Raw genomic sequence first — 24,360 nt, 5'->3', positions numbered from 1 at the left:
GATAATAAGAGAAAAACAGCAAACAGAACCATTGATATTGTATTCAAATAGGTATTTCAAAATCTACAATAGACATCTATCTACTCAATTTGACACTCAATAAAATAATATCAAATTACAATGTGAGCATTGAGTAATTAATCTTATTTATACAAAGAAAATGCTTTTTTCACATATAAAGAAACGAAGTAAATTTTGTGGATATTACTCGAATTTGGAATACTAGTCAATTTCTTTATAGGCTTAAATAACTTTTTGGTATTTATTTTCGTAATGTTTGTTACGGATGGTTCTCATTTTGACATAATGTTTAAAATGGTCATCATTTTCGCAATTCATATTTTATTTGGTCATTTTTTGTAACGCCGTTTAAATCATTAACGGAGCATTGTACAGGTGGCACGATTTGTATTAGAATGTGTTACGTGTACTGTACATGTGTGGTAATTAGATATTTGAGGATAAATAAGTGAGCTAGGGTTTTGGTAAGGAATGTTGGGGCAGTTGGCGGGTTTTAAAAATATCCGCGGGTACCCGTGGATACCCGATATCCGCAAATATTCAAAAAAATATATATTTTATAAATTTTTTAATATAAAATTATAAAAATAAAATATAAATTAAATTATAATTATATTTGACATAATAAAATATACTATTAATTTTAATTTTAATTAAATTTAACTTAAAAAAATATAAATTAAATTTTAATTTTAATATTTTCCGGGTATCGGGTACCCACGGGTACGGATAATATGATACCCGTACCCGAACCGTTTATAAGCAGACATTAAAATACCCGCTACTCGCTACCCGTGGATAATAAATACTCGCGGGTAGTAACTATCCAATGCGGATTTTATTCGCGGATATCCGCAGGCACGGGTATTTTTGTCATCCCTAAGTACACGTAACACACCCTAATACAAACTGTGTCAGTTGTACAATGTTCCGTTAATGATTTAAATGACGTTACAGAAAAGGACCAAATAAAACACGAATTGTGAAAATGATGACCATTTTAAACATTCAGTCAAAATGATGACCATTTTAAACATTTTGTCAAAATGAGGACCATTTTAAACATTTTGTCAAAATAAAGACCATCTGCAACAAACACTACGAAAATGAGGACTAAAAAGGTATTTAAGCCTTTTTTATACTACTCAATTTTTTTATGACAATCCCCTTCCTTTAAAAGTGAAATTCCTATTAATTTATTATTTATCCATATACTAATCACCAATATAGTTAAATGAAACATGCAGTATTACTAGTACCATATATTTTTGAATTAAAAATAATGATTCAACATCTGCTTATTCATCATTTTATAATTAAATTGAAATTTGTTCATATATAGATGTCTATCAATTTTTTAAGGGTTAAGTATGATTTTTAGTCCCTGAACTTTGACAAAAAAATTGGAATTTGTCTCTGGTCGAAACTTTGATAAACTTTGGTCCCTAAACTTTAAAAATGAATGAATATAGTCCTTTTAACCCAATTTTGTTAACTTTTTTTTTAGGTTTCGAATACATTTCTCAATAAATATTGGAGTTGTTTACGCCGTTTGACACATTCTTGACTCAATATTTACTGAGAAATGTATTCGAAACCTAAAAAAAAAAGTTAACAAAGTTGGGTTAAAATGACTATATTCATTCATTTTTAAAGTTTAGGGACCAAAATTTATCAAAATTTCGACCAAAGACGAATTCCAATTTTGGGTCAAAGTTCAGGGACTAAAAACATACTTAACCCATTTTTTAATAATGAAAAAAAAATTCAATGGTGTTCTAATATTTTCTGACGTGTTAATAATTATATAGAACTCAACAGAGTTTATGAACTCTTCAATTTTAATATACATTTAATTTTCATTAAACTATGGAAAAAAATTGAAGACAAATATTATTAATTCTTAATCAGTTGTGATTATTTTAACGTCCATCTTTTAATATTTAAACGGTCATCTTTTAATAATTAAATAAAGACAAATAATCATTATTATTATTTCTTAAATAATAAACATTCAAACTATTTATAAGAATTTGATAAATATGTTAAGAGAAGGAGTTACTTTTTAATTCTTTGATTAAAATAAAAAAAAATTAAATACTATTGTGGTTCCTGTTTTAGTTTGATCTTGATTTGCTACAATATATTTAATTATGTACTTTTTGTTTATGTCGTTTAAATTGATGACAACATAATGTATAAGCTAACATTGTTCACGTTATTTGGGTGGACTGTCCTAATTATGATTGTTTGTGTTTTGTTCAAGTAAGTGTTTATTTTAGTTAAATTTGTTCAATTTAATTGAAAAACTACCGTAAGTTTGTAAGATTGTAATGATTTTTTTTTTAAATTGTATGATTAAGAATGTATTTAATGTATTTTAAACAAAGCATAAGTGATTCATATCTTTACTTTGTGTATTTACATATTTCTATAAATATTTAATAAAAAAACGTTAATTTTAGTAAGAATAATAACATAAAAGTTATAAAAAAGTAAATTTAAGGAGGGATAATATTGTTTCATTTTTACAAAAATTGGTTTGGGACAAAATTGAAACTAAAAACAAATAAATGGACCAAATTAAATCATTTTGACAAGTGACACAATTGTGAAGTGATACAGGTAAAAAATAAAAAAAATTCAAACAAAATTCAAAAGTTTTAAAATACCAGATATTGACAGGTAGCGTTGACTTTAACCCCGTCTGATCAAACTAACGGTAAGAATTAACTTGAATTATTTTTAAGAAAATGAAGACCAAACTGAGACAAAAGAAAACTTGAGGACCAAACTAATATTACTTGACAGATAAAAGGATCAAAGGAGTAATTTAACCAAAAATAAATAAAAAAATAAATAATTAATAAAAAAATTTAGAAACACGTGGAGTTGATACATGACATATAATTAACGCGCTTAATACCATACTAACATAATGAACCTAATTGTTACACATTTTTTAAAATATAGATCTAGTTGAAACTAAAAAAAAATCTACAAACCTATTTAAAATTTTGGACCACTGAATATTTTAATCAGTTAAAGTAATAAAAAAACTTATTATTAAACTGTCAGATTGGGTATTTATAACCCTATATACAACAAACCAAAAGAAACAAATCCTTGTGAGTTTCATCTAGGGATGTCAACGGGGCGGGTAGGGTACAAGTAGTAGTTCCCCCGTACCCTACCCGCTGGAAAAATATTTGCCCCGTACCCGTACCCATATCCGTCGGGTATCCGTTATGCGGGTACCCATCTATTTTTTTCATATCCGCGGGTATTTACAAAAATATTTAACCATAATTAGTGCTTAGATCAACAAGTCTCCTTTCTCCGATTGATTCTTGAAAAACAAACAAATAAAAAATCACTACCAATTTATATTGTAGTTTATTTTTGAATAAAATATTAAAGAAATTACTAACTTCATCGATGTCCACCTCTTGCAACATTGTATAAAGTTTCATGTTGTCCAATTTTAATCTAGAAAAGCTTTAAAACATAAGAAGTTCAGTAAAAATTTCTAACAATCACTTAATTAAAATATCTAAGTAAAAGTGTTAATTTCATTACCTTCCATGTTGGTCCATAACCAGTCTTAGAGACACATCAATACCTCCACAGTATATGGAAGTAATTTATTCATTTGTGGGGTAAGAATCTGACCACCATTATTGGACGAAGACTCATAATGTTGTTTACTAATATATATATATATATATATATATATATATATATATATATATATATATATATATATATATATATATATATATATATATATATATATATATATATATATATATATATATATATAAGGTAAAGTTTAGCGGGTACGGGTATCCACGGGTATGGATACTATGATACTCGTACTCGCCCCGTTAACATGCGGGTATCAAAAATACCCATACCCGCGGGTAGCGGGTATCCATTTTTAATATCCATTTCCTACCCGTTGCGGATTTTATCCGCGGGTACGAATTTTTTTGACATCCCTAGTTTCATCTCAATAAACTCATTCTAATTACATAGTAATATATAAAATCAAGATCAATTATCATTTTATTATAAAGTTATCCCGAAAATGTGGTTGTAGTTTAGTGGTGAGAATTCCACGTTGTGGCCGTGGAGACCTGGGCTCGAATCCCAGCAACCACAATCGGTTTTTGTAAAATATTCTCTTTATAATAAATAAATGATAAAAGTCAGTGGTTAGAATGATAATCAAAAGTGGTTGTTGTTTAGTGGTGAGAATTCCACGTTGTGGCCGTGGAGTCCCGGGCTCGAATCCCAGCAACCACAATCGGTTTTTATAAAATATTCTCTTTATAATAAATAAATGATAAAAGTCAGTGGTTAGAATGATAATCAAAAGTGGTTGTAGTTTAGTGGTGAGAATTCCACGTTGTGGCCGTGGAGACCTGGACGCGAATCCCAGCAACCACAAGTATATTTTATAATCCTATATAAAAATTTAAATGCATATTCAGTATTACATACTATTATAATTAAATATTTCATATCTTCTCTTTTACCCACAATGGCTGAGCTGTAAAACATTTGTTGTTATTATTATCAATTTTTTAACGCCTATTTTTTTAAGGATAATTGCTTAGATTTATGTTATTAGCAATGATGTTACCCTATAAAAACTAAGAAAATTGAAAAAATATATTTTTAGGTGTTTATTTGTTAAGAATTGAAAATGTGACTGTACATTGTGTTAAATCACTCAACCTAAGAAGTGCTTTATAAACCTTGTTAGAATCTATTATTTATCAGAGTTCCAATTTTATATTTTCGTCCCATCTTTTTGCTTGGGTTAGGAGACTTTGTTTTACTCAATAAAATCTTAATAATTATAAAATCAATAAATAAAAGAAGCAGAGATAGAACCACAAAATATCCGGATCCTAGTTTTGATAGTTGAAGCAGTTCAATTTGTGGTTTTTAAATTGCGATTAAATTGTGGTTGAACTGGATACTTTTGTTAATATGTTGTGTTATGGTTCAAAAGATTAAATTTTGTTTTTTTAATTTATTTTGACAGGATATTGAAAACAAATAACTTATTCTAGTAATTATAAAAATAAATATTTGGTTTCACTCAGTCATTTAGACTTAGCCTGGCCTTATCTCCTTCTGCAGTTACAGAAAAACATTTTATTATTATAAATAAATAGTGGTATTAGAGAAGAGTTTTGCATACAGAGTTTTTCTCTCACAGCTCCTTATTCTCTCTGCAAATTTAGGTTAGTCTCACTTTAAAAAGTAATTAGTTCACTTTAAAATTTACAGTGAACATTCTTTCAAACAAGGTTAAATAGCAGAGCATTTGTAATCAGATATGTTAGTAATGCATAAATAGGTAGCAGAATACCTTTGGTTAAAAGGGAAGCCATTGGGCAGAGAATTCTCCTTGTTTTGTTCACCAATCTATCAACCATCGACAGAATTGGTCTTATTCTTTCTCGCCTTTATCCCTAATCTCTTTCACCTGGGTCTGTAACACGAGTGAATATCATAGTAAAACTACTATTTTTCCATCCATTAGCCTTGGCATCAACCATTAAGTAGATGGCCATTGGTTAAAAATGCGCCAAGATCATCGGAGGAAACACTTCACCTTGAGAAAGATTACAGAAAAATTAAATCTAGATTAAGATGACAATCTAGATTACCCTGTACTTTGCTGCTAAAGTACGAATGCATGATTTCCTAACATGATATGTAATCAAGAGCTTTACCTCATCGAAGTTAGCACAATTTTCATACCATTTCAGCCACCGACAAGAAATCCCTAAAAACCAGTCAATAATTTCAGTTGTATCTAGCATGACTAGTAAATTAGCAGACCGTGGGTACCCCTTGTTGTCAATCCATATCACAGTAGATCCATCTTTATGGCATTGATTGGAGCAACAATCTCAGTTTTTATAAGAAATTTAAGTATAAGTTTAAGTTTCACGGTTAAAAATGAGAAACATGAGCATTGTATAAAGATAAAGATCATAAATCCATTATTTTGTGGTTTTGAGTTCAGAGTAATCTCAATGTGATTGGCATTATTGGTGTTGTAAATCCTATTCAGGAGGAAGCTACTATCTGCCAAATGCTTGATCTCTGATTCCTTAACTTTCTTCAAACCATGACCCAACCATTTCTTCCCAATTCTAACTGTCCTATAATTCCACGCCTCCACCTTTTGCAGAGTGAATAGCTCCACTTTTTTCTTTCAACTTGTCATAAGGTCGCGGAACTTGCCATTGGCGGGTAGCTCCTTGACCCGTTTTTTTATTCGGAGCTCGAAAAACCACTTAAGCTCCATCCGACTCTTGGGTTTCGGTTTCGGTCACTCGAGTAGAGAGGCGATGTTCATCACCAGTGTTGACTTTCCAACAGTGTGACCATTATCCGGTGAATAGGTGACGCTGTGTGGTTGTGTTTCAAACTGCTGTTTGTCTGTGGGAAAATACATAATAATTGATCCTCGTTTTGTCATCGTAAGTATGGAACTGAAGAATGAAAATGGGAAAATTGGAAGAGATGTTTGGCTTACCCTTGAACGGAAACGGGAGAGAAGAGGTGACTCTGAAAAAGTGGAGGCTGCAGAGTGATTTGAGAGAGTTGGCCGCGGTAACAATGCGCATAGTGATGAATATGTCGCTGTCGTTTTAGAGGAAACTAATATGCAGCTGAAACTGTTGTCTATCTAGTGTCCTCAGCACAGGAAGAAGAACATGTTCTTTGTTCCTGGCGCCTCCATAACTTCCTGCTAAACTAAGGTTTGGCTTTTGGACACACCCGTTGAAGGGTGACAAATATCGTTTTGCAAAATCGATTTTGAAAGATTTAATTTCTAATTTAATCTACAATCCACGTGAGAGAATTTCAATTCATAAAGAAAAATAAAACAAATTAAAATTATAAAATTTTATAAAAACTAGTAAAAAGTATGTGCGTGTGTATATCACTTGTATATAACCATAAATATATATTATGTCCATTACAAATATTTGTTTATCTAGTTTAATGGAAAAAACACGTAAAATAGTAATTTAATGTTCTATTAAAAAATTTTAGTATATTGTATTATATTTATCATAATCATTTACCTTTTTAATAATTAAAAATTACTTGTTTTAACCATACTTGAAATAGTAGTTTATTAAGCATTTAAAGAATTTTGGTGACTTTTAATATATATATATATATATATATATATATATATATATATATATATATATATATATATATATATATATATATATTATTTTAAAAATTTGGTAAAATTGTGATAAGTAAAATATTGTTATTATATGAAATAACCTTACTTAATGATAATGTTTTATTAAGTATTCTTGTCACTCTCATATTTTGTATGTGTGACCTTTGTTTAGCACCTTATGAAATATATAACTTAAATAAGATGACATATTCAATGCTAATTTGTTTAGTCTATATCATAAATTGAGAGAGACATTCATGTTGATTAGAGTTGGTCAGTGCATGTACATGTACAAGTTTGTTAACAAATGCTACCAAAACTACTATTAAATTTATTAATATCCACATAAATAAATTAATGCACAAATTCACAAGGCTAAAATCTTTACAAAAGTCGTAATCCTCTCTCTGAACAAGATTAATGTTACCCAATTATTTATGGCATGTGTCTTCATCTTCTCAGTTGTTTCATGTTAATGGACATATTTAAACAAAATTCAAATTTTGAAATCTCCACAAATCAGTGTTCCATTAAGTTGTTTACAATCATGTTATTTAACTAAAGTATACATCAAGATATCCCTTCCATTACAAACTTCATGTGAATCTCTCACCATGCTCCCCCTCATCGATTATGTTTCCTCCACCTTTAAGTATTCTAGATTGGTCTTCCCTAACCACCCTATAAGCCTCTCATATTCCTTTTCCATCTCATTGGGTTTGTTGACATTACTTTAATTTTCCTCCATGTCATTGACATTGAGGCACTACTTTTCTTGCTAAAGCAATGAAGGTTTGTATTCAACTACCCAATCAATGATTGTTGTATCTAATTATTTTATCATTATTTTTCATTGTTGAGTTTTTGTTGTTGCTATGAATAATTCTTTGCCTTTCTTTTGTTACCTCAATTCTTGTTCTTGAAATATTGTCATTGTCAAAAATACATGGGTCATTGTTTGTCTGAGATTTCTTGTATAAAGATCTATTTATTTATCTCGAATTATTATTGTAATTTACACTTATTGATAGAGTTCCACGCAGTTTTGACATAATCAATGATGAGAAAAAGCCTTTTTGAGTTTTCAGAAAACCTCCTCACATTTTTTAGTCCATCAAAACTTCTCATTCGTTTCGAGACATTGGAAATATGGGAGTTCTAAGTCACCTATTGTTGATGAGAACTTTGACAATGATACCAATTTCACAGTCAGTTGTTGTACCTCCTTTATATTTGTTGGGTTTCTCATGTTAATGATTGTATAGAATTTGTCGAGTCTAAGCCATGAAGTCTTAACATTCTTTAAGCCAAAAGACATCATTGGTAGTAAAAATTGGTTGATTTTGTTGTGAATGTTTGTATTCTACATTATCATATTTAATGACCGTAAACTTAAACAAGATAGGATATTCTTCACCTTTGTTTAATTTTATCAAAAGTTGAAATCAACCGTTAAATCAATAGATGACTACTCATCTTAAGTTAAGTGTTAAATAGAGTACTTCAAATGAAGTTAAGAAGATATATATGAACAAAGTTCCTTATGCATCTATAATGGGCAATTTGATGTATGTAATGATATGTACAATACCATATATTGCACATGTTGTTGGTACAATCAATCATTTTTGTCAAATCCAAGTAAAGAGCATTGAAATGTTATGAAATGGATTTTTAGGTATCTCTGTGGTACTAGTGATTTGAGACTTTGTTTTGGAGGTGATAAACCTACTTTAATGGGTTACTCAAACTTATATAGGGTTGGAGACATTGATTTTAGAATGTAAATTTTGAACTATTTGATTAAGTTTGCAGTGAGAGCTATGACTTGGCAATCAAGATTGAAGAGGTGTGTAGCATTGTCCACTATAGAGGCATAGTTCATTGCTATTACAAAAACATGTAAAAAGTTGTTATGGTTGAATAAATTCTTGTAGGAGTTTGGTTTTGTGTAAAACAACTATCCATTATTTGTGGATAATTAAAGTGTATCCATCTTAGTAAGAATCTAACTTTTCGTTATAGGTCCAAACATATTGATGTGAGACACCATTGGATATGTGATAGTTTGGATGTTAAGTTGTTGAAGTTGGATAAAGTTCGAAAAGATGACAATGTTGTTGATATGATGAATAAGGCACTGCCAAGATCATCACCTCCACGTAGTTATGAGTGAGGACATGTGTTGGGTTGGGCTCCCTAGTATGTATCTAAAAAGAAACCTAGTTTAACTCATTTTGTCTCACTATTTAATTGAAGTGGAGAGGGAGAGGGGTATTTTAGGTCAAGAGAGAAGTTTATTTTTGTAGTCCTTAGAAGAAAGAGAGAAAAGAGAAAGAAAAATTGTTGGTATATTCAAGGAACTACCTGAGAAAAATTTTCATTTTCTTTTCGTACATTGTTAAATTGGGCTGAAATTTTGATAGCATGTTCGCGGCATAAAATTTCTCATTTTGACAGTTGAGATCATTAATTATAGATTTATGATTAGAGAAACCAATTTCACACTATTGCTCTATTTTAAGTTTCTCTTTCCTTATTTTTTATATTTGTAAGGATTTCTAATGTCAAGAGAATTTGTTATATTAAAAATATTGGTATTCTCTTCTTATTATGTTTTTTTCTATTGTTCCTTATATATATGTTTGCAAGTTTTGATTTTTTTTTTGTGTATACTTTGTTATATTTAGTTACTGTTATTGTTTTTTCCATCGTTATTTTATAAATATGCATGTTTTAAAAAATTTACAATAATAAATACATTTTTTTTATTAAAATAATAAAAAGATCTTCTTTTATTACCGTTTATTTTTTCGTATAATCCAAACTCTAATTTCTTTTTTTTTTTCTAAATATTTTCATCATCTATTCCAAAGGCAAAGAAAACAAGCTCACACATAACTGAATTTTCAGTCTTCTGTCAATTTTTGAAGGATAAAATAAATATGAAGTTACGAATTACTGTTTAAGCGTGCTGACATTTACGAAATTAGTAATTCTACACCATTTCCGTACCCTACATTTTATCAAAAAAGAAAACTAGAAAACGAAATGTCCACGCAGAAAAGAAAAAGGTTGTTGAGATGTTAAACCATGAGATGAGATAGGATGAGCAATCATATCTTTTTTTTCCCTAAAAATATTAACAAATTGGGTAAAAAGTAAACGAATGCGACGATAGCAAGGGAGGCAGTTGTACACCGAGGCGCATGATAGCGCAATGAGTTGGCCTTAGGGGTGGGTCCCGCTGGCGGTTCAGCGACATGCGGTTCCGGTTCAGGACCTCGTCCTCAATCGGTCCACCTCGCTTCTGCGAAATTTCTTCGTCTTTCACCCTGGCCTTCTCGAATTGGAACTCCTTCAACCTTTGCACCGTTCAACACGTCATGCTCTCTTCAACTCTCGGTAATGTTGTTGCTTTGCTTCTATTTATAATTCTTCTACTGAATTAGCTCCTCCGGTGTCCCTGTTTCCTTTCCCTCGCCGTTTCCATTTCAGTGAAATTGAACAAACCGTTTCCGTCTCTCCTGCTTTCTATGCTCGCAGCCTGAACAGCTTCTCCGATTTGCCGGCGATCTCCCTCCGTTCGCGATCGATCAACGATTGAGGTTTAGGACACCGAGTCAGAGGTCGAAATGTCCGTGTCGGATTCCGATTCCTCCTCCTCCTCCTATGGCGCTGACTACAAAAGCCTCAAACAAGTTAGCCGCGAGCGTAAGTATCTCTCCCTTATCTTAGTTAATTTGATTCCCAATTCCCTTCTCTCATCAATTCGCATTGAGTTCCGAATCGCTTCAAGTATCTGTAAGCCAGTAGAACTCTTTTTTTTGTTTGGTTCTCTTTTTCGCTTTTGGTTTTGTAAAGGAGGCTATATAGTGTTTGCTCAGCGTTTTTTGTTACTCGTTGGTTCTGATCTCGGTGAATGAAAATACAATTTGCTCTTCGTGTATGTTCTATTTTTTTTTTTTTGGGAGTGTTATCTGCTAAATGACAGAGCAAGTGAATGGAAGTCAGCAGCTGGTGCGTTAAAATGTGAAGCGTGTTGGCACTGCGCCTCTTGTGTTGTGGTAATGGTGAGCAACGTATTCAACTGCTTATGGGAACTCTGCGAAGATGGTACTTAAAGGGGATTGGAATCTGCTCGAGAGCCATTAGTATTTAGTTTCTACAATTTTCTTGATTGGGATGAAAATCGCTGCTTTTCTTTTCACCGATGATTTTACCCAAGCTGCAAGAAATAGGAGGTTAATGCTAGTAGTCTCTTGGATATGATGTTCTCCTTAGTGAATGTGGAAGCCAATTGTCAAAGGATATCGCAATGGATATTATTAAGAATAGGACTTCTCCATGTGAGATTAGTATGCTGTGTTATAATATGTTATAATATGCAATGGTCTGAATTGCTTGCTTGATATTTGATCGTATTTCTTGGATATTAAAGTTTGTACTTTTGAGTTCTTTGGGATGTACAGTTGGAAGCAAAATTCTGGTTCCTAATTCCTTCCCGTAATCTCCTTTTAGAAATTTATACTCACCTTTGTATGCAAAGTCTTTCTTTGTTGGTTTTTTATGCACTGACCTCTCTCTAAATGTTGATGTTATGTGTTTTTCTTCAGTTTGAGACTTGTAGCCATTTATCTTTATGCTGTCTAGCTGCCAGATATTTGTTGTTTAAGTTGTTTGGTATTTTTTTTTCAAAGCTGGATCTGTTGATCGAGTTTGGAGCACTATTTGAAATGCCATATCAGGGGTTTTGGGAAAACTGAAGAGAGTGAGTTTTTTGGGCAGGTAGGTGAGAGTAGTAGAAATTAGAATTTTAAGATGGCTTATGTTCAAAATGAATGTAGGTGATTACAAGAAAATATTGGTGTAGTATGATTGAGTACTGAGGATTAGTTACAGTGCTTTAACACCTACAAAGTATGCCACTGGAAGCACCAGTAAGGAGAGTAGGGTGCACGGTTTGTAATCCTGTGAAAAAGGAATAGACAAAGATTAATTGGGGAAGTTAATATCAGGAATCACATGGTCAATGGTATCAATCTGGTCTTTAATTGGGCTGAATTGTGTCATGTGGTCCATGTAGCTGACTCACTTAGTGGGATAAGGCTATTATTGTAGCGTGTATCTAGATGCTTGCAGTTAGAGAGTAATGATAGAGTTTTGGGATAATTTCTTGCTATTAACCATTTTGTCTCTATGGAGTAAAGAGCTTGTCTGAATCTCGGCTACACTGCCACATCATTTTTTTTTACTCAAGCTTAAATTGCTTTGCAATTTGTGTTTTGTATCCATTCAAGATTCAAAATAAAAGTGGTCTTCCTTATTCCTAGTGTCTTTATGGTATGCAGATCATAATTATTTTAAAGGGGTCCTTTTAGCAAACATGTAGAGAAACTACAATCATTGGGTTATTTATATGTCTTTCTTTTTTGTTGGTCTTTTATGCTTTTCATTTCTTTAGTTTATCACCATTTTTGTTTGTTCTTGTGCATCACATTTATTCTCTAACTGTAAATCTACTTACGTCTCCCTGAAAGAAAATAAGAGGAAACTACATGATGAATGAAATCGCTCGAAATAATGTTATAGTTCTTGGAGTTCATAGATTACTCTGATACTGTACATTCAGTATAACGCAGAAAACTCAATATAGCACCATTTTATCCTTCTAGCTGATAGACTGAATAAAAGTTGTAAACTCAACACAGATATTTGAAGTCAGTAATTCATTTGCAAGGATTGCATACTTTTGTAATTTTTCTTTCTTTTAACATTTTAATTGTAAATTGCTTAAAATTTAGCTTTGACCAATTGCTTTCTGATCTGATTATTCTTAATTTCTGTTTATGTTAAACTTTCTGCAGGATTATTACATGAAATGCTCAGGTCAGCAAAAACAGGGGATTCAAAATCTACATGGAAGGTATAAGATGCTGTTAATTAAATGAGTTCTGCCTAAGTATTTTTACTTCGCCTTAGATACAGATGGACCATCCCAATAGGGAGATATGATATGATTGGGAAATATCTTACCCAATATTTCCCATTATTATATTCTTAGAAAGTGAATTGTAAGCCCAATACATATACAATTTCACAAAATTGACTTATAAGGTGAGGTTTGTATCCCACTTATATACCATTATTTGGCTATATTTGTAGCCAATATGGAATTTTCAGCACACCTCTTCGTGCCAGAGAGTGAACATCTTGAGTGTGAAATTAAATATTTTTGTGTGGTCAGATAATGACTTCATAGTAGATAGCACAATAAATCCAATAAACATTGTTATGATAGACTATTGGTATAGGATTGTTAAATTTTTGAAACCATTCATGAACCTTTATTAGACAGCATAATCTTTTGCAATAGTTGGTTTCATTACATGGCATTAGAGTGATGATGAAGTGGTCTAGAGTTTGATTGGTCTTGTGCATTTTTCACTCTTGAAGCTTAAAAAACCATAGTGCACAGGACTGCATTGGATGTAAAACCATGCATGGGCCTTCTCCTAATAATATAAGCTTTTGGGACTCTTGGTTCTTCACAGGGAGAATGACTTTTAATCCACACATTCATTTCTTTTCCAAGGAACCTGCTTGAGCTTGAAAATGACTAAAACATCATGCTTCATTTGTTTACCATCTTGTATGGTTCATGAGCTGCTTGCCTGCAGGTACTAATAATGGACAAACTCACTGTAAAGATAATGTCTCATTCTTGCAAGATGGCTGATATCACTGATGAAGGCGTGTCATGTAAGAATCACAAGTTTGATTTACCGTTTTTGTTCTGTCCACTGTCTGTGAAAGACCTATTAATTTTCTACGTTTTGGGTTTAATAGCATGGTTCTTGAGTTATTCTCTGATATTCAAATGTAAAATTTTTATTTATACTCCAAGGAATGCAATCTGAATATATGCTAGTCAAGTTGTTAAATGTGGTTAGTTTTCTGTTAAAAGAAAAAAGTTAACTAAACAAAAAGAGAAAAAGAACAGTTGTTTCCTTTCTAGCTTCAGGATTTTGACTGTAGCAGTAATGACGAGACTGGTAGAGTGGTAAAATATATAGATCACAGGGTGGTTCCATGTTCTTCTATTGTATTCATCTTGTAGAAAAATAATATAGTTATAAATGAAGGAATGTGATTACACCCTTTACCTTGTTCAATTATGTGTGATATGATTCCTTTTTATATGACATTTGAACTGTGGGAGAAATATGATCCTTAACGTACTAATCGCTGATATTAATTGTCATAACTCGTAGAGGTCTTTGATTGACAGAAAGAAACGCAGAGGAACTTGTTTCTCCTTTCTTTTCTTTTTGGAATTTATTGGCAGTTCTAATCAACTGGTTGTTTTTAGGCATTGCTTTTAAAATTGTTTTTGAAAGTGAGAATGGAATGGAAACGAAATATATGAGAAATTAAAGGAAAGGGAAGGAAAAAAATGAAATGGAATGGAGTTGCCTTCCCTTTTTTTGGATAATTAACCAGACAAGAAAGGAAAAGTTAAAGGGGTTGTAAACTTTTAATACAACCATTATAAAAATTTAATTAATTCTACTTTGGTTCACATTCCAATTTTTTGGGGAATGTAGTTTAACAGATTTCTTGGCTATCAATATTGGATTTAACTAACATGTTTATGGAAGATATTTATTTCGTAACCTGTATTTTGCATCACTTTCTAATTCTTGAACGGTGTATTATGTTTTTATATTTGCAGTGGTTGAAGACATATACAAGCGAAGGCAGCCATTGCCCGCAATGGATGCTATATACTTCATACAGCCAACCAGAGAGAAGTACTTGTCCTTTCTCTCATGTTTGTGGTGGCATATTTATTGATTTATCTTTAATTAATTTGAGGTTGCTCATGGATCAGAAACACAATAGAAGAGGACCTAGAAGTTGATTTTTTTGTTGGTCTGTCATGTTTGCTTTTTGCATGATTTCTGTTAGTTCTACAGGAAAAGTTAAAGTTCCTCATGCTGAAGGTTATTGTTTGGCAACATGTAAAAAATACTCGTACAAAAGAGGTTTTGTGTTCATACTGGCCAAGAAAACAAAAGGAGAGATTGTGTTGTTGATAGTTTTCAGTTTTAGCATTAATGTACTGAAAATGTGTAGTTAATTTTGTGGTGCATGTCTATTTTGGTATGTATGTTTCAGAATTTCTTTTGAAGTATGTCTGTAATGTCTATACATATGCAGTTTCAAAGTTATTTTTATTAGCATAACTCCCAATGTCTTGGTTGAAAATAAAATCTCAGTGGTTATAGGGTTCTAAATTTGAGAGTATTATTTTTTTCCTATAGTCTCTTGCAATTAACTCTTTATTTTATTCTTTATGAATTTGATGAATTCCTCCCTCGTGTTTACTATTTAATATTTCATAATTGTACGGTGTTTTTTTCTCTTATCTGCAAAATGTATCATTTAAACATAACTATTTTATTGTTATTCTTTTTATCACTCTGTCACTTTCTCTCCCTTTTTTACTGATGCGCAAATATACAAGTTAAAATGAAAAATATTTTTAGCTTTTGTGGATGTAAAATGTTTTTATTCAGCTTTAGTTGTGGTTTTAGTTAACCTATGCACAGTAGGTTTTTGTGAATTGTTCCATGCCTAATGATTTCTTTGTTCATTTTTGTTGGCAGCATAATTATGTTTTTGTCAGACATGTCTGGAAGGAAGCCCTTGTACAGGAAGTATGTGATCTTTATACATCTCCAGTGAGTGGAAGTTCATATTGACATTTGCTAATTGGTTTTCAATCCTATTTTATTCTGGGTTCTTGTAGGGCATTTGTTTTCTTTAGTTCACCTATTGCCAGAGAATTGGTTATGGAAATTAAAAAAGATGCGCAGGTGTTGCCTCGTATTGGTGCTCTAAGAGAGGTGAGTGTTTTTTTATTTTTTTTGGTTCTAGACGGAAATTGAATTTTTCCCCAAAAATTCAAATTTTCTTATTGTCATTCTGTGACCTCATTTCAATGCAGATGAACTTGGAGTATTTTACCATAGACACTCAGGTATGTGCTTGTGCATTAGTAGGCAATTTCACTGCTTGATTACCGTAGTCTTCGATGAGTGTCATTGTGTAATCACTTTTCATATGAATAAAATTACTGTCCTTTTGTTTTCATTGGGATTGGATAAAAGAATCGAAAAGCTGTATTTTCTGGTTGATTGATGTGTAAAAGTGGTACGCAACTATATAGATATAAGGTTGACGATAAGGAAAAGATTCAGCTAATCTAAAGTTGGATGAGTAGAGAGACAATGAGCTGAAACCGTGTGATTCTGAGACTGCTTTATTTATACTGAGAAAACGAATCCAATATAATAAACAAAGGAGATATGTTATCCTCTAATAATAAAGATATAACACATGGATAAATAAAAATATTCCTAATAATACATGTATAATTCATATATTCCTGATTCTAAAAGATTATAAATATTTTCTTGATTATAAAAGATGTGTGCCTTATTTCTATTATTATAACACTCCTCTTTAAGCTGGGACATATAAGTCATATGTCTTTAACTTGCTACAAATATGATTGATCCTTGGTTCTCTTAGAGACTTGGTGAATATTTTTGCCAATTGTTCACTAGAAATGACTATCTATCTCAATATTTTTTGTCCACATGAATGACAAGATTAGAGACAATTTGTAATGCTGCTTGGTTGTTGCATATAAGGTGCATTTGGGAATTTTCTTCATATTTAAGCTCTTTAAGGAGTTGTTTAAGCCATATGAACTCATAAGTGACTAATGTCATTGCTCCGTATTATGATTTTGCTCTTGATCTTGCCATAATATTCTGTTTCTTATTTTTGCACAACACTAAATGACTTCCAACAAGAACACAATACCCTAAGTGGAGTGGAGCATCTATCTTTTGATGATTCTACCCAAGTCAGCGTCATAATATTTAATAAGTTGAGTGTTTCCCTCATCTTCATAAATAAGGCCTTTACCAGGAGCATTCTTATATATATTGGGATCTGTACACAGCATCTCAATGGTCTTGGTGAGGAGAGTTTAAGCATTGACTTACTAGGCTCATTGTAATGACAATATCTAGAAGAGTTACAGTGAGGTAATTTAGCTTACCAACTAATTGTTTGGCAACAAAAGAGAAAGTGAGTGTAATTTTGTCCATAGATTTGTGTGTATTGTTCCTTTGGCAACCAAGTGAGCTTTATAGTGAGCAATTTTGACATTAGGTTCTGTTTTAAGAGTGTACAATAACTAACACCCAAAAATTGATTCCCAAGTTGGAAAAGAAAACAACTCCAAAATACCACTACTTTGAAGGATGAGATAAAGCTTCATGTGGAAACTTAGGTATAGGACTAAAAGATGATAATGACTTAGTAAGTTTCAAAATATATGACATGTTGGAACGCTACATGTGTTTGTCCAATTCCACATAGCCTTTTTAAACTATAGGAATAGAGTTGAGCTGAAGCCTATGTTACTAAGTCGGCATGAGTGCTATCTTTACATTGAGAAAATGGAATCAATACAATAAATACAGGAGATTTGATATTCACAAATAATAAACACATGATACAGGGAATAAATAAAAGTGTTCCTAATAATACAACATGTATAGTCTTAATATTCTTGATTATAAAAAATCTGCTCGTTATTTCTATAGTTACAAAAGCCATGAATGAGAGTGTCAAGTGATGGATCGCAATATTCTTAGTTAAGTTGATTAGAATTTGTTATCTGTAGAAGAAAGCCTTCCTTAGAGTTCAGATAAAGTTTGTTATTCAATGCTAAATAAATTGGACAGACAAAATATTTTTATTGCTGCATCTGTAAAATTATAAGGATTACTCACAGTAAGTAAATAGATGTTTTATCTGAGAAAATTGGAAGTAGTATGAGATATTTGGATTGTAAATCCTATTGTGTGCAAGTTGGCAATTTCAGTCATTCATGCATATTGCTTTTGCAATATCTCTCCACTAACAGAAACAAATGATTGTAGAGCTACATTGTTGTAACACGAAATTCGTGAAACCAGGTTCTTTCCCCTAAGGAAAATTTATTAACCTCCATAAGTGTGCTTTTTAGGATTTATTTATCAATCTCTTATGTCATCATCATCCCATTATTCTGTGTCCTCATTCTCTTGCTCGGTATTCTTTGTCATGATAATAGGGCTTCATTACAAACAATGAAAGAGCTTTAGAGGAGCTATTTGGGGATGAGGAGAATAATCGTAAAGCAGTTGCATGTTTAAATGTGATGGCTACTCGAATTGCTACCGTTTTTGCTTCATTAAGAGTATGTAGTCAATGCTTTGCTCTTTGTGATAGAAATTCGAAGATTGTAATTAATAATCTTTAATTGTTCAAACAAAGATTGATAACTCTTCTATATTATGTAATTATCTTTATAGGAGTTTCCTTTTGTCCGCTTTCGTGCTGCAAAGTCCCTAGATGCAACCACAATGACTACCTTCCATGATCTTATTCCTACAAAACTTGCTGCTGGTGTCTGGGACTGTCTTATGAAATATAAAAAAACTATACCTAATTTTCCTCAGACTGAGACCTGCGAGTTACTCATCATTGATAGAACAATCGATCAGGTTACTTATCTCCATTTTCCTGTCATGTACATGTATTTTCAATAAAATGTTACCATATTGCTTATAACAGGGATGCTGTTCTGGATATGTAGATTGCTCCTGTGATACATGAATGGACATATGATGCCATGTGCCATGATTTGTTGAATATGGAGGGAAATAAATTTGTTCATGAGGTATTCTACAATTTCAATTTTCCCCTCTGAATTGTTATGTTCACTTTCTTGTTATGAACGCATATCTATTGTATTCTTAAGGTTCCTAGCAAGACTGGTGGTCCACCTGAGCGAAAAGAGGTTCTCTTGGAGGATCATGATCCTATATGGGTTGAACTTCGTCATGCACATATTGCAGATGTATGTCTTGCTTTTATTGTTTGGTGTTTGTAGTGTGTTGGCTTTATTGCTTACTATTTAGGGTCACCTCTTCCATTTACCAATTAGCAACATGATATTGATGGCTTTGCCAGGCTAGTGAACGACTGCATGAGAAGATGACCAGCTTCATTTCAAAGAACAAAGCTGCACAAATCCAACATGGTTCAAGGTCAGTCCTAATCTTATGGGAATTTTTCATTATTGACACATTGTGATCTAGGAGGATATTGATTTTCACCTAATTGTACTACTGATGTTGTAATTCTTTTCCAGAGCTTTTAGTGACTTGTGGCAATATGAAATTTTTGTTGTTTTTGATGCATAATGGTCTAGCCATGTTAGAAAGAAACTTTTTTTTGTCTGTTTGTGTGCGTGCTGCTAAGGCACATACCCACTGTGTTGATGCTTCTGTTTATCTATCACTGTTTAATATTAGAGTCAGTAGTCACACCTCTAATTACCACAAATATCACATTTGAATACCATTTCACAATGCTATTTAGACCATGCGAGTGTATAATTTGAACAGTTTGAACTTACTTAGCTGCTGTCCAAAATGTGGGTTGAATTGAAGTTTTAAGAGAACCACCTTGGTCACGTCTTGAACTTCCCATGGGACATTCTAACCTTTTTTATTTTCTTTTACTGTTATTATTTTTTCACTCAAGCAGTTTTATCCAACAATATGGATATCTGAGTATGTATTTTGGCATGGCCGAGTTGCACAATTTAAAACTTTATCATGAATGTCTAGTAAAATAATTGTTGGAGAGAGGAAAAATCTAAGTTGAAAAGTAAACATGAAACTAACAAACACTCTATTTTTCACCTTTCTTCATTCATGAATGGCCTTTACAAAATCACATTTGTACCATTTATAGCATTTTTCTTATATTTTTATATCAGTTGACACACCTCTTCGTGCATGAGCTCCTAAAAGCATGGAGAATCAATTTTGTTAAGAATCAATTTTTCTTTTTCAAAGAATAGGGATGGATGGTCAAACTTGTGTGACCACTTGCTCATAAAGGATTTGATACCAATCAAGGACCTATTCTTCTAAAAGCTAACATATACTGTACTGTATTGTAAAATGGTCAAGTCCTTGATTTGAAAAATAACCTGACGCGTACTAATTTTCTTGCTTAAATAGTTTAGCCCTTGTAAGCCTAGATCTGTTATTGATCTATTTATTCATTATCTAGCTGTTGTCATCATAAACTTCACATAACTTTGCATTTCATTTAGAGGTAGTGGTGAAATGTCGACAAGAGACTTACAGAAGATGGTTCAAGCACTTCCACAATACAGTGAGCAAATCGACAAGCTCTCCCTCCATGTAGAGGTTAGTTCTTCTGTAATGCAATCAATGATGTCCTCTCCAAACAATACTATTGTTATATGATATATTTGCTTTTTTTAAAAAGAATGTGTTATCTTCACTTGAAAGCTCTGCACGAGACTTTCTAAGATGTGCTAATGTATACCTTTTGGAATTTTATTTTACACGTAAGTAATACCATATTGTAGTTGCATATAGGTTAGTTGGGCATTTTTTTGAGTTTTGTTTTTGCCCTTATTACCACCTCCCTATTTAGAGAAAGAAAAGGAAAGTGTTACCGTAAGTAATGGCCTTTATTTATTTATGTTGTGGGCATGAGAATGTTAAATGGACGAGTGGCCCAGACAATGGACAACATTTGGGTGATGTTATTGGGGACTAGATAAAAATTTAAGAATTTTATAGAGACAAAAAACATTTAACCCTATCCAAGTTAATAATTTCCTTTGTACTATTGTGTATCTATGAGCAACAACATAGAAGAAAAAGCTAACCTTGATTTAACAATTTCATAATTCATTTCTATTTTGAAAGCATTGAAGTTGTTTCCCAATTTAACTAGAGCTAGAAGTGTGAACACTTTACAGTATTGCTTAAAACTTGATGTCTATTCAAAATTTTAGTTGTTATCTTGCAGTAAATAAGTGAAGCAATAATCTTATGCTCACCAGGGTAATCCTCCTACACATTAAGATTATGGTCAAAGAGCCCCCACCCCCACAATTTATGCATTATATTTGCTAAGTTTAGATATCTGCCTATTTCTGATATTTTTTTCAGCAATTGCCATTAGATTTTAATTTGTTAAATGCATTTATTTTATTATAATAGTGGAGTGGATTATGATCATGAGTTTCATACGTGTGTATGAATGATGATGAGCTTCTTTGGCCAGATTGCAGGAAAAATTAACAGAATTATTAGGGAGTCCGGACTTCGGGAACTTGGGCAGCTGGAGCAAGATCTTGTTTTTGGGGATGCAGGAATGAAAGAAGTGATCAAATTTTTGACTTCAAATGAAGTAAGTAAGATGGCAAATGAAAAGGGTTTACCTTCTACTATGTTAGTGGACGGGATAAGGATGTTTGTACTGTTGAAAAATTGTCATGAAATTAGATATAAATCGTTGTTTTTCATTTAATGCAGGATACAACTCGTGAAAATAAGTTACGCCTGTTAATGATTCTCGCGTCCATTTATCCTGAGAAATTTGAGGGTGAAAAGGGTCTGAATTTGATAAAGGTGCAGTTTATTTAGATTTGGCGTCAACTATTCCCTCCTGCTATTCATTTAATGTCAAATAATAAATACTGTTTACCAATGATGGTACTGTGCAATATTCTTGTAACCTTTCATATGCTTTTTCAGGTAGCAAAGTTGACAGATGATGATGCGATTGCCATAAATAATTTGAGGATGCTCGAGGGAGAACCTGAGACCAAAAAGACTTTGATGAGTTCTTTTCCTCTGAACTTTGATATGCACAAGGTAAAGGTAATTTATAGTTTAAATTGTATGATTTTTCAGTGATAAGTTATTTCTTAAAAGTGTTTCTTTATATTGTCAGAAAAAGCGTGCAGCTAGGAAAGATCGTTCTGGCGAAGAGGAGACATGGCAGTTATCACGTTTTTATCCCATAGTAGAGGTAGGGAATGAGTTCAAAAAATTTTCCCCACATAAAATGTATTATTTTTTAAATTTTTATGGGGAGGATGTAAAACTAGGTTTGAACAATCTCCTTTCCTTATTTATTTATGAACTTCTGGCATGATAGGTCATCCTATGATTTTTTTTTCTAAGCCCTAAAGGATCAGATGTAGTTGGTTATTTAAGTATTTTTACAAGCCGGGTTTTGAACAGAAAGGGCACTTACTCAGCAATTGGTTATTTTCTATTTTGTCTCACGGTCCGAGTCTCACCGTATTATTAAGAAAATGAAGGACACCATATTTTCATGCATGATATTTTAAATTTATAATGTTATCTTTATCATGATTTGATTGGCTGCTGTTAAAACTTTTAGAGCATCATGTGGTGACTGAATGGTTCACATTTTTCAGGAACTCATAGAAAAAGTTAGCAAAAATGAACTATCGAAACTGGACTATCCTTGTCTAAATGACCCAAGTCCAACTTTCCATGGTACATCATTAGCTGGACCAATAACTCACAATCCTCCTGCTCATTCGATGAGATCAAGGCGCACACCAACTTGGGCTAAACCTAGAGGCTCTGATGATGATGGATATTCAAGGTTTTACTTTCCTTTCCTTATTACAAGTCATGAATATGAATAGTTCTAATGAAATCAGTTAATTTTTTTCCTCTTCATTTATGAACCCTGGTCTCTTTTTGCCACCACCGTATTCTTCCCATCTTCTAAGCTCTGTATTTGTGTTAGATACGAGTTTGCTATTAGATGATTTGTAAAGGACTAATGATTTTCTGTTGTAATTGCAAACTAGAATCTACCTTTTCAAAGCTCAAATTAATTTTATAATCCTTTTCTGTTGGCCTATAGCGATCCGGTTTTAAGACATGCATCCAGTGATTTCAAGAAGATGGGGCAACGAATATTTATATTCATTGTTGGTGGAGCGACCAGATCTGAGGTTTGAATAGTACTTTGATAAAAAAATTGCTTTCACTCTTTTTCCTTTCAGCTTTTCTGGTCTGATGTGTTGTTTAATCATCAGCTTAGGACTTGTCACAAGCTTACTGGTAAGCTGAGGAGGGAAGTTATTCTGGGCTCGTCTAGTATTGATGATCCTGCACAATATATTACGGTATTGAAGTGTTTACCTTTTTGTTCAAGTCAAGAGTGTTCCTTGTATTGCAATTTTGTATAATTGTATACCGCCTTTGGTCTTGTAGAAATTGAAGATGCTAACAGCACAGGAACCTTCATTGGATGATCTCCATATATGACTTCACAGATTCACTGGGAGATGATCTTCTGCTTGTCTAATGTACGTGTTGTAACCATATTGTTTATTCTTTTAACGTAACAAATTCTTTGGACATTTGAGCTGTGGTATAGCCAAGCCACTGACTGCTAAAAAATGTGCATATATGTTAGGAATTTTCATTTGTCAGAAACAATTTGTTTTTGAAAAAAATTCTGGTAAATGCTATTCCTTGGAGCAACACCTTTGTTAAATAGTCGTTTACAATACTTAGTTGAATTCGATACCGAAAAGGGAGTTTGTTCCTTCACTCCGCGTATTTTTTGGGTCACCTTCAACAGAATGGCTTTTCCGAAATGTAATTTTAACATCCTGAAAACCTATTTCAAGATAAATGGGAGGTGATTCAAGAAATATGTGCGGTGCAGGCTAAGTATTCATGATATTCGACCTTGACTTCTTTAGGGTGGGAACAAAAGTTATGATACTTATACTATAAATAGGTGAACAATAAGTGCTTCCTAATCATCACAAAAATTTAAAATACAGAAAGCTTTTGAGAAATTTGTTATTTTTATAAGATTTGTTTTGAATTGTGTCCTCTATAACTAATTATTTTTTACCAACCTGTTTTTAATTATTTGGCGAATTTTTTTTTTTTTAGTCCACAAACAAGAAGTATGGTAAATTAATAAAAAAATGGCTAAATATTTTGCGCCTAAAAGGCCTAAGGAATTGTTTTTTGAATTTTAATTACAAGTGCTATAATAGTTCATTTGTGGTTACGTTGAAATTTTCTTACGTTGTGGTACAAAGGTTACAGTTAATGTGTGTGTATATATAATTC

The 24,360-nt window shown here is 32.2% G+C and overlaps 1 protein-coding gene and 1 non-coding gene across 2 annotated transcripts; both read left to right on the top strand.

The window, feature by feature from the left end:
• Positions 1-4,113: 4,113 nt before the first annotated feature.
• On the top strand, positions 4,114-4,185 carry TRNAH-GUG. Its single transcript has one exon. It is a non-coding gene; the product is annotated as a tRNA-His (tRNA).
• Positions 4,186-10,450: 6,265 nt separating this feature from the next.
• On the top strand, positions 10,451-23,754 carry LOC114177972 (SNARE-interacting protein KEULE-like). Its single transcript, XM_028063598.1, has 22 exons — positions 10,451-10,660; positions 10,802-10,969; positions 13,123-13,181; positions 13,936-14,017; positions 14,991-15,069; positions 15,928-15,978; positions 16,071-16,167; positions 16,269-16,301; positions 18,456-18,581; positions 18,697-18,888; positions 18,981-19,064; positions 19,146-19,244; positions 19,358-19,434; positions 20,514-20,610; positions 21,503-21,628; positions 21,754-21,849; positions 21,976-22,095; positions 22,175-22,252; positions 22,668-22,861; positions 23,129-23,219; positions 23,304-23,393; positions 23,482-23,754. Exons 2-22 carry the CDS (start codon positions 10,891-10,893, stop codon positions 23,533-23,535), a joined length of 2,004 nt encoding a protein of 667 aa, XP_027919399.1. The 5' UTR covers positions 10,451-10,660; positions 10,802-10,890; the 3' UTR covers positions 23,536-23,754.
• The last annotated feature ends 606 nt before the right edge of the window (positions 23,755-24,360 follow it).

Source organism: Vigna unguiculata, chromosome 3, assembly GCF_004118075.2.
Source record: "Vigna unguiculata cultivar IT97K-499-35 chromosome 3, ASM411807v1, whole genome shotgun sequence".
NCBI classification, from domain to species: Eukaryota; Viridiplantae; Streptophyta; class Magnoliopsida; order Fabales; family Fabaceae; genus Vigna; species Vigna unguiculata.
The sequence above is the reverse complement of the archived record's forward strand: the minus strand, read 5'-3'. Positions and strand labels throughout refer to the sequence as shown.

Bases quoted from the DNA above. Each gene is read 5' to 3' on its own strand.
- LOC114177972 (XM_028063598.1), top strand. From the start codon at position 10,891: ATGTCCGTGTCGGATTCCGATTCCTCCTCCTCCTCCTATGGCGCTGAC. The intron at 15,070-15,927 runs GTACTTGTCCTT...TTTTGTTGGCAG, and splicing joins ATACAGCCAACCAGAGAGAA to CATAATTATGTTTTTGTCAG. The intron at 16,168-16,268 runs GTGAGTGTTTTT...ATTTCAATGCAG, and splicing joins GTATTGGTGCTCTAAGAGAG to ATGAACTTGGAGTATTTTAC.